This window comes from Pinus tabuliformis, chromosome 6 (assembly GCF_031772625.1).
Source record: "Pinus tabuliformis cultivar Carrire ecotype Pingquan chromosome 6, CPIR1, whole genome shotgun sequence".
Taxonomy (NCBI): Eukaryota; Viridiplantae; Streptophyta; class Pinopsida; order Pinales; family Pinaceae; genus Pinus; species Pinus tabuliformis.
The window spans coordinates 1745147365-1745159074 of record NC_142292.1 but is presented as its reverse complement, the minus strand read 5'-3'; the positions used below and the strand labels follow the sequence as shown (position 1 = coordinate 1745159074).

Genomic DNA, 11710 nt, shown 5'->3' with positions numbered 1-11710 from the left:
TTAGTGTCTCCATGCATTCACTGTCATATTTGCTTTCAGTTGACTGTCCGCGAGTTTGACCAACCTTGGCTCGAACTCTGCCTTCCCTGAGACATCATTACACAATTTGGGGACAGAAGGCTCTGTCTTCCTCTCCAGAAATGCACATTTCTTCCTAGGCACTGTCCTCTAGGACTGTTTCATGCATTTTTGAGGGACAGTGATTGCTGACCCAAAAAATTGTGCAATGCAGTCACTGAGCCTGCCAATTGAGATTTTGCATTGCGCAATTCCAGTAGTCAACAACCAAACTGGATTGTGCATTGTGTAATTCTTGCAATCAGTCAACCTTCCAGTAGTCGAGATTATGCCTTGTGCAGTCTTGGCAGTCAGTCTCCCGACCTCTCGGCGGAAATTGCTTGACCTTCATGATTGGTCACCCAGCTATGTTGCAAGTATGTTCTCAAGTTCATTTTGGTTTTCTATTGACAGATTGCTTTCCATGAGTGTTTCCATGTCTCTAGGTACCACAGGTGTTCATCTGCCTCTTAACAATACACGTATAATGGTTTCCAAGAGAGCAGAGATGAAGAAACTGTTCAGAGCACACTTGGTGATGAAGTCAATGAAGGGTTTATGAACTTGCTTACCCACGAAGATGTCAAGTTGTTCATAGACAAGGACATCAAGATATGATGGTAGCAGCATCATGAACATCAGCTGAAGGAAGCATACCGAATGAAACAAATGTGAGAGGAAGGTTATTGAAAACATAGAGGTGGAACAAAGTTGCAAGCTCAAGCAGATCCACTGATGATGAAAGAAACTTTGGAGACTCAGGCTATGATGTGACGGCGTGACATGGAGATCACGCGAAGACAGAGAATGGAACAAAGAAGGAGTTGCATGTGCTGACTCAGAAACTCAAGGAAGAACATGAGCTGCACAGATAAGCGAATGAGTTGCAGCAATAATAAGAACAACAGCAGGTGCAACATGCACTCACAGAAGAAACTACGCCCGTACAAATTATAGATCCATCCCAGCAGCTGGCACGAAGCAGACATGGTGAGCAGTGTTGTTGATCGCATGCAAGGGATTCAACAACATGCATGTCATTATGCGCACGCATGTGATCCAACCCATTCAGCACACTCACCAAGGCAAATACAAGAAGCAAGTCCGACTAGAGTTGAGCATGTAGTTGACAATTTATGTGCATGACCACTAGCACACACTTGAAGATCAACATGGACAATATGCATTAGTTTGTTTCCAGTTCGGTTGAACCAAGAATACCATGCGCATGCTAGTAGACGAGTTGGATGAAGGAGCCACACCAATGCACCCAGATGCAACAGAGGCAAGATTTCACTTTAGCAAGATGTCAGCATGGGGTGCTTGCACACCATCATGAATGACCAAGCTTGACATTAGCTCACCACCTTCACCATCACAACCATGTCAAAGAGTTGGTCTCACCACAACGGACCGAGTGTCAATGATGTATTGCATGGCTTTCTCAAGCCCTTTTGTCTCACACGAGCAAATGTGCATTGTAATGTAACGTCGTGTCAAGTGGAAGTGGAAGTGTCAATAGTTGGATGTAATTGTCATAGAGTAGATGAAGAGTCATGAGGGTAGTTGAACTGTCACAAAGGGGAATGTCAAGGGTCACCCCACCCTTTTCTATAAATAGTCCCTCATAACTCATTGTAAAGGCTTTTGGTTAGCCAAGCTTCGATAGGAGTATCTTATAGAAAGCTTGGACAGTACTGTAATGAGCCTTGGCTTCTCCACTATGCAAAGATAGTACATCTCTTTGGAGGCGCGGGCGGTTGTGGCTATAACATTCCACTATTGGAACTAGTGGTTGAACATGGATGTATTGTATGACTGGAACTTTCACTTAATATAACAGAGCTAGCATGTTTCATGCATATGTTGTATTCTATTCTATGCTATCTGGTTTACTCTAAATGATATATGTATTTGTTTTCTTACACATGCATGTATGGACTATTCTGTATAAGTATGTATGAATATTTCTGAAATGTGTTATTGGTTTCACCATCACTTTGGATTCCTCGCTAACTTGCTTTCCAGCTTGTGATGCGTCTTCGCTCGTTTGTTCCCTTCCAAGCCAAGTACTGTTACAGGTTTCCAAGGGGCACACCCATTTCAACCCCCATGTGTTAGAACCTCTCATGCACCTTCCTTGGCTTGCTGCAGCTGTCACACCCTTGCTACCAATAGAGTTATCTTACTTGCCTCTATGCGAAATCACAGTCAAGGCATTACTGTACGACCCACTGTTGGGACTCCTACACCAAACGGTCTGAGGTCTAATTGGGATTTCTTACTGGGTAGATCCCCTTACATGTTGGTGGGTCCATCACCATCACCATCAACATTTTGGCGTTAGAAGGAGGGCTAGATGACAAGATGAGTCCTCACATCTATTTTGAATCTCTACATATATATCATGACTAACTTCCGAGTTTCTCTTCCGGAGTGCATGTCTTATGGAAACGACTTCATTATCTTGGAAAATCTCTCGAATAATTTGTCTCATAAAACATATGATGGTGGAGGCCACATAGCCTTGGTTAGGCATGCAGTCAGCATTCTAGGCTCATGCAAAAGACATGGATTCTTTAAATAATACATGAGCTGTGCATTGTTCATCTACACGTTTCAAGGGCACCCAATGCACTGGTGTGCCATGCTGCTCAAAAACTCTATTCATTCTCTTGCTCATATGGTCACAGAGATAGACCATGCTTTCAATCACTTTGACCATAAAACACTCAACAAAGAAATTCTAAAATTACAAAAAGCACCCGATGAATCAGTTGAGCAGTTTCACACACGCTTTTGTAATCTTGCATACTGATTCCCCGAAGATGATATTGATTGGGAATTTCTCGGTGGGAGATTTGAGTATCTTCTTTACAAATCTTAAAATCCGCAATTCTTTAAATCACTCAAATCCTGCTTATACTCCGGTGATGGAACTGCACAATCATGAGCAGGCATAGTCGTTGTCACAAGTGATTGTCTGCCTTCACCTCATCAAACATCTCCACCACTGGGAGTGATGTGGTAGATCATGCACATACCTCTGTTGAACTATCAGATCCTTCCACCCCACCTGCTCTTGATATCTGTGCAGATTTGGCTTGCAATCCTGTTGGTTGTCATGTGGATTCGTTCCCTTGACCTTCATCCTCATGTTTTTTTGATGCTCTGGATTGTACTGTCTTGTGTTCTTCCATTCCAAACTCCTCACCTATAGTGAGCGAGGATCAAGTTTTTGACGGAGTTGGTGTTATCCAGCCAACCTGCACTTGAAATACACTTGAACTACAGAAACTACTTCTCTGCAGGAACAACCTCTACTACTCTCAATAAGTCAGGATCCCTCTTCTGCCTCTGAAATGAATAAGTGTTATGCATAGTTACGAAGTTGAAAAAATGAAAATGAAAAAAAAAATTTAAAAAAAAGTAAAAAAGGTAAAAAATATAAAAAATATAAAAAAAAATGAAAAGATGAAAAAATGAATAAGCTGAAAGAAGAGAAAGGCTTCATGTGCAGAGAGGTGATACAAGTAACTCCTCCGGGGTACTGACCAGGCTCACTGGCAGTGGAGCCATGCTTGTGTTCCTATCTGACTCCATCGAGGTACTGTCCAGGCCTGCTGGTAGCGGAGCAACACCAAAGATGAAACTACGACTTTAACGACTATACTACTTGTGCATGAATATACCCCTCAACCCAAATCAAAACAACTGTGTTGCCTTGGCTTGGAATGTGTGTCAAGCGACGAATATCTTAGCAGATGCTACATCTTACAATCAAGCTAGTGCGAAACCGAGACAAGCTGAGAACTGAACAATACTTCCAGAGGTGTTAAACTTTCTTTTCACGAACAATGTCCATTCAGAGAGCTGGAGTTCTACCAGTGTGTCGCCAAGTGTTGTAGCAGCTACAACCACCCTCCAAAATTTTGCCTTAGCTTCATTTTGGAGCCTCCTACCAACCTTTCACAGCATCATGTCTTGCTTCATCAAGTACACAAGATCCAGTGATTTTCTTGCAAAAGGACAACCTGTCGATCAAACCTTGATGCATTCCCCTCACAGGCTATTCATCCGGACTTGGTTCAGCAACAGGCTGAGCATCTCCTTCAAGAATTTGCGCAAATCTGGAGGGAAACTAGCCTTCCCTCTAGAAATTACTTAATCCTGACTGGCAGCTTGCTGGGCCCCAGAATTGCGCAATTCTTCTAAGCAAGCTTCACCCAGAAAATTGCACAATCCTTCCTAGTTGGGCTGCTCAGCGCAGAATTTGCACAAATATGGGCAACAGTCAGCTGCTCTACCTAGAAATTGCACAAATATTCTGAGCAGCTAGCCCAACTCCAAGCCATAAATGCACATTTTCTCCCAGCAGTCGAGTAGTTTCTTGCATGTGCAGCTGAGTTGATCGGTACCCTCTCAGACCGAGCAAAACAGACTTGCATGCATGGGTTGCTTCTCCCAAGGCAACATCCAAAGACATCCCTTGTTTTAGGGATCTATTTTTGGTAGTTGGAGGTTGCATGCAAGGATTATTTCATAAACCTCCCACCAAGTGTCGCATTCCCTAGATTTGTGGCATTCTTGTCACAACCTCAATTTTATCAAAACTCATCAACCGGATGTTGTAGAGCTCATTTCTTACATCAACCTTGCATCTTTGACATCCCGCGTCGCATCTAGGATCTGTCAGCACATTTAGCTCATTTTTTTTGGGGTAAGCCTGCTTTCCATGTTTTTTTTTGCATTTTTGGTGCCTTTTGTGTTTCGCTTCGTATAAATGTTCTCTGCTTGATTTCAGTGAGCGCTTGCTGTCGTTTTGATACATACTAGCTTGTACTAGCACCATTTCATTTTTCGTTGCTATCTCACTACTCTCGCATGCATGAAACTGTTTTGCACGAATGGTCGCCAATTCGGCGACTCGCTTCACCCACATGTCTGTTGATCTATTTACTTAATCTTTCATTCAATGTTTGCATGCACTGTCAATCACTTCTGCTTTCACTTAGTGTCGCCATGCATTCACTGTCATATTTGCTTCCAATTGCACGTCGGCGAGTCTGGGTCTCTCTTCCTCTTCAGAAATGTGCATTTTTTCCCAGGCACTATCCTCCATGACTATTTTGCGCATTTCTAGTGGACAATGATTATTGGCCCAGAAAATTGTGTGATGCAGTCACCAAGCCTACAGCCATTGCTAGTTGAGATTGTTCATTGCGCAATTCTAGCAGTCAACAACCAGATTAGACTATGCATTACGTAGTTCCAGTAGCCAGTCAGCCTTCCAACAGCCCAGACTGTGCCTTGCATAGTCTTAGCAGCCGATCTCCTGACCTCTCGATGGAAATTGTGCGACCTTCATGGTCAGTCACCCATGTATGTTGCAAGTCACTTCTCAAGTTCATTTTGGTTTTCGACTCACAAATTGCTTGCTATGATTGTTGCCATGTCTCCAGGTATTGTAGGTGTTCATCTGCCACTCAGCAGTACAAGTATAATGGTTTCCAGGAGAGCGCAAACAAAGGCACCATTCAGAGCACACTTGGGGATGCAGTTGATTAAGTGCCTATAAACTTGCCTACTGACGAAGACGTCAAGTTATTCGTAGAAAAGGATATCAAGATATGATGACAGTAAAATCACAGTGAGAAGCATCATGAACATCATCTAAAGGTAGCATATCGTATACAACGAATGCGAGAGGAAGGTTGTTGACAACGTAGAGGCAAAACAAAGTTGTAAGCTCAAGAAGATCCACTGATGATGAAAGAAATTTTGGAATCTCAAGCTATGAGGTGACATTGTGACATGAAGATCACATGAAGATAGAGAATGGAGCAAAGAAGGAGTTGCATGTGCTGAAGAAGCAACTCAAGGAAGAACATGAGCTGCATAGACAAGCGAATGAGTTGCAACAAGAACAGGAACAACAGGGGGCGCAACATGCACTCACGGATGAAACTGCGCCCGTACAAGTTATAGATCCATCCCAGCAGTTGGCACAGAGTAGACATGGTGAGTAGTGTTGTTGATCGCATGCAATGGATTCAGCAACATGCATGTCATTATGCGCACGCATGTGATCCAACCCATTCAGCACACCCACCAAGGCAAACAAGAATCAGGTTTGACTGGAGCTGAGCATGTAGTTGATAGTTGATGCGCATGACCACCATCACACACTGAAAGATCAACACGGACACTATGCATCAGTGTGTTTCTGGTTTGGTTACACCAAGCAGACCATGTGCATGCTAGCAGATGAGTTTGATGTAGGAGCCACACCAATGCACCTAGATGCAACAGAGGCAAGAGTTTGCTTCAGCAAGATGTCACCATGGGGTGCATGCACACCATCACGGATGACCAAGCTTGACATCAGCTCACCACCTTCACCATCACAAGCATTTCAAAGAGTTGGTCTCACCACAACGGACCGAGTGTCAGTGATGTCTTGCATGGCTTTCTCAAGCCATTTTGTGTCCCATGAGCACATGTGCATTATAATGTAACGTCGTGTCAAGTGGAAGTTCTGTGTCAATAGTTGGATGTAATTGTCATAGAGTAGATGAAGAGTCATGAGGGTAGTTGAATTGTCACAAAGGGGAATGTCAAGGGTCACTCCACCCTTTGCTATAAATAGTCTCTCATAACTCATTATAAAGGCTTTAGTTAGCCAAGCTTCGATAGGAGTATCTTAGAAAAAGATTGGACAGTACTGTAACGAGCCTTGGCTTCTCCACTGCACAGAGCTAGCACATCTCTTTGGAGGAGCGGGCGGTTTTGGCCGCAACGTTCCACTATTGGAACTAGTGGTTCGACATGGATGTATTGTATGACTAGAACTTACACTTGATATAATAGAGCTAGCACATTTCATGCTTATTTTGTATTGTATTCTATGCTATTTGGTTTACTCTAAATGATATATGTATTTGTTTGCTTACACATGCATGTATGGACTATTCTGTATAAGTATGTATGAATATTTCTGAAATGTGCTATTGGTTTAACCATCACTTTGGATTTCTCGCTAACTTGCTTTCCAACTTGTGATACGTCTTTGCTCGTGTGTTCCCTTCTAAGACAAGTATTATTACAGGTTTCCAAGGGGCGCACTCATCTCAACCCCCGTGTGGTAGAACCTCTCATGCACCTTCCTTGGCTCGCTACAGCTGTCACACCCTTGCTACTAATAGAGTTATCTTACTTGCATTTGTGTGAATCGTGGTCAAGGCATTACCATACGATCCATTGATGAGACTCCTACACCAAACAGTCTGACATCTAATTCGGACTTCTTATCGGGGAGATCCCCTTACATATTGGCGACTCTAGCACCGCCAACAAATCCATAGTAAAAATACAATATAATTTTTATCAGATTAAATATGATAAAAATGTTCATATACTTCAAATCATAAATTTGAGCCTTAAATTCAATATTTTCTATTTAATGTAAATTTGTTATACTCAAAATATATATTTAATATTTTGAATAATAATTTTAAAATTTGAATATAAAATTATTTTCCTACACCAACATTAAATGTTAAATTTGAAATGTAATATAAATAATTCTTATTATCTAAATTATAATTAAAAATTATAATCATTACACCCCAAATTAATTAAACGAAATTCTTATTATCTAAATTATAATTAAATGTTCTAATCATTACACCCCAATTAAACAAAATGAATTAGTTGGTCTGTAATAGGAAAAGAGCCTAGATTGGATGCACCAAGAATACAAGGTATCTATTTTTCGTGAACCCAACTACCTCTAAATTAGGAATTTCTCTTAGAACTATGCGAGTTTATAAGCCATTTATAACATTCTCAACCATGGTTTAATCCTTAATATGGAATATTTTTCAGGTAGAAAATAGATAAATTATTCAAATAATTATATATATTAAAATAATTTTAATTCTCGCTAAATTTTTTTATTTTAAATTTGAAATAATATATTATATTTATAATTTTTTACTCAAAATCCATCTATAATATCTTAAATAATTATATTAATTTTAAATACAATTTTTTATATTAAATAAACATTAAAAAGCATAATTTCTCAAATTAAATTGAAATAACACAATCCTATAAATCAATCTATAATTTTAAAACCTCAATTATGGATTATCTTTTATTTAAAATTTATATGAAAAATGGTAAACTATAATATTGAAAATAAAGATAAAAGAAAATTTTCTTTTGTAAAAAGGCCAAAATTTACATCCTAAAAAAAAAATTTCCTCAACCATAATATTTTCACCAACAAAATATTTCCTTATATAAAAAATAAAATTTTAGTTTTAAGAATTAAATATTTAAATCACTACTCATTCGTCTTATGGAGTCTAAACCTAGAAATTTACCCCTCATCACTTATGTGTATAGGACAAAGGATCAAGGCATTGATCCCAAAGAATCACTCATTGACCTGTAAGAGACATAGGTTCAATTTTATATCTTCAGGTTAATATATTATATTATTTATTTTACTTTATGAAATTATTCTAAATTAGAAATATATATTTTTTAAATTATATTTATATATATAATTCGAATAATTAAATGAATATATATATATATATATATATATATATATATATATATATATATAATATATATTTAGTATTTTTTATATAAACAAAATAAAAATATATATTAATTCATAATTAAAATATTATTATAAGTTTAATTATTAATAAAATGTAAATTAATTTTTTATATAAAATTTAATTTTCATCAATTGAAAAAAAAACTATAAACTCTACTAATATGGCATATTCAAATCTCAGGAATCAGGAAAGGGATTGACAAAAAGCCCAATCAAATAAATAAAAACTCGAAAACCTATGCTCTCTATACATATTTTTTTCTAAAATGGGAATAAATTATTCCAAATATTATCATGTGTTTGTAGATTAAATTATTCCAAATATTATCATGTGTTTGTAGATTTGTGCCAAACTCAAACTGTATCTATGGCATCTTGTCAGCCGCTGATTTTTGTAGCTCCATTGTCTTCTTGGAATCTTTTCCAATACCAGTGTTCCTTCCACACGATTCCCATCTCCTCAATGGGCACATTTTTCGTCTCAGGGAGAAACCAATAAACGAAAGCGGTCATCACCACTAGCCAGCCTGCAAAGAAGAGAAACAGCCCGTACTTCATGTGGCAGAGCATTGCGAGGAATGCCTGGGCAATGACGAAAGTAAAGAGAAGGTTTACAGTCACGGTGATGCTCTGCCCGGCCGAACGGATTTCCAGAGGGAAGATCTCACTGGGAACCAGCCATCCGAGAGGACCCCATGACCAGCTGAAGGAGACGACGTAGATGCAAATGAAAAGCACCATTAGTATGGAGAATCCCTTGGAAAGACTGCCTTCCCCAGAGCCTCCAAAGTTAACGCCTAAAAGTACCGCAACAGCCACCTGTATAGAGCAAAATTCAGTGAACCCAAATAACAATCTGCCTATTATAAATATGTGGCATGGAAACATGGAAACAATTTATGCTCTGTGTAGTGAAACTAGTGTATCAGAATTCAATTAGCGGATGGAACAGGAAGCAGTGACTCAAGGTTTGTCAAAAAGTAAAGACTTGCCTGAGAGACGAACATCACAATTCCTCCACTGATGAATAGAAACCTTCGGCCAAACTTATCGACCGTGAGAAGGGCAACGAAAGTTCCTACCGCACCCACGAGTCCTAGCAAGAAGGTAGAAAACAGCGAAGCATTGTTGCCTAAGCCGAGCGTCTTGAACAGAACCGGCGCATAGAACGTGATGACATTGATCCCGGAGAGTTGCTGGAAGAAGTTAATGGCGATGGCCATAACCAGATGAGGTCTGTATTTCCTCTCCAAAATAGTGTGGAAGGGATGCTTCACCCTCCTCGATACCTCGCTCGCCTCTACAAGGTCCTGGAATTCCTCCTGAACGTCGGGAGTCCCCCGGATCTTCTCTAGCATGGCCCTCGCCTTCTCGTGGTGCCCTCTTTCTACCAAGCTGTTGGGCGTTTCGGGAAGCCCCAACGATCCTAGCGTCATTATTCCCGCCGGGACTGCTGCCAAACCCAGAGAGAGGCGCCATCCCCAGCCATCGAGTCTCTGGGTGCAGAAATTTATCAAGCTAGCCACTATGTACCCCGCAAGGACGAACATCTGGTAACATATGTTTAGAGCCCCCCGGAATCTGGGAGGAGCCATTTCCGATAGGTAGACAGGAATAGCCTGCAATGTCAAATCCTTGTTTCGGTCAGATGATCAATAAATTAATTTTTTATTTGGAGATTTGTTTTGGGAGTGGGGATGTTATGAATCAAGAATTTGGCAAGAATAATTCCGTTGATTAATGAGAATTTCTGAAGTTCTCTTTGCCGTAGACATCATCAAATCAGTAGATAATTTCCGTTAACAATATATTTACGGTGTGATAAAACTTTGGAAATTTTTGTTAATACGCAGGTAATATGGATAAAACTTCGAGAATTATCATTAATCAATCACAACCCCACATAATTTTAAAATCTACGCAATTATTTTTCCTTAGTGGAGATCTTATTCATCACACAAGAATTTGGCCTATATTTATCCTGGATTGTATGATGCACTGACCTGATTGCCGAAACCGACTCCTATACCCAGACATATACGGCCGACGATGAGCATCGCCACATTAGCGGCGGCACCATTGAGGGCCGCCCCGGTAAGGAAAACCAAGCCACCGAACAGGATCGACTTCTTCCGGCCCAGAAGTCTGGTGGTGGCCGATGCAAAAAAGGAGGCGATGAGGCCGGCTATGTACAGAGACGACGTGAACGTCGTGAGAAGCTGGTCGTCGAATTTACAGTAAGCGTTGGTGTGCGCCAGCTTCAGCTTTCGAAAAACATTTGGGAAGAATTTCTTCAGAAAAGGATCCATGGACGTCACTCCTCCTGTAATACATACAACAAACACATAGTTTAATAAACTTGTTGCACAGCTTCATACTAAAGCTGACTATGTGAGATTTGTGCCAATCAAAAATTATATTAATCTGGAATTGAGATTTGGCAGCGGGGTTTGAGAGGACAGTCATTGCAGCCACAAACGCACCTGAAATCCCGAGGTCGTAACCGAAAATGAGGCCTCCGGTGGCCGACACCAAGCAGGCCACGACCACGAACGCTGTAACTCTTCCCTTATATTCCTTTCTCGTACCAGTGGCGGCCACGAATCCCCCAGCCATTGCTACTGTTTCTGCCTCTTCTCCTCTAGGCTAGAAACCCTAATGCATGTAAAAAAGAGCAGAATCTGTTTACTTCAAGACAGCCGCTCTTCACTGCTCTGCGAGGAGGCCAAGATTGGGTCGATACGGAGTGGAAGAAACACTGGATATTGTCCAACTTATGTAGGTAACTGAAACTACGTTTTTGCTCTTTCTTACGTGCAAAATCTTGACACGGCTACATAATGTTTGACTTATATATCCACGTTTTATTAAGGGAAAGGATGAGCATGCACGATTTTTGTTTTTGTTTTTGCGGTGTATGGGAGAAGGTCTGTTCATTAATAAAATTCTATAATCAAGATTAAGATTGTACCCTGTAATTAGCTTTCTTATTATGGAGTTGTCTATAATGCGATTTTT

General features: G+C 40.2%; 1 protein-coding gene across 1 annotated transcript; it reads right to left on the bottom strand.

Annotated features, from left to right (window-relative positions):
• Positions 1–8881: 8881 nt before the first annotated feature.
• On the bottom strand, positions 8882–11510 carry LOC149265885 (sugar transport protein MST3-like). Its single transcript, XM_089394117.1, has 4 exons — positions 11176–11510; positions 10696–11015; positions 9685–10311; positions 8882–9511 (listed from the first exon to the last, which is right to left on the bottom strand). The coding sequence occupies exons 1-4, from the start codon at positions 11306–11308 to the stop codon at positions 9071–9073; spliced, it is 1521 nt and encodes a 506-aa protein (XP_089250243.1). The 5' UTR covers positions 11309–11510; the 3' UTR covers positions 8882–9070.
• Between the last annotated feature and the right edge of the window lie 200 nt (positions 11511–11710).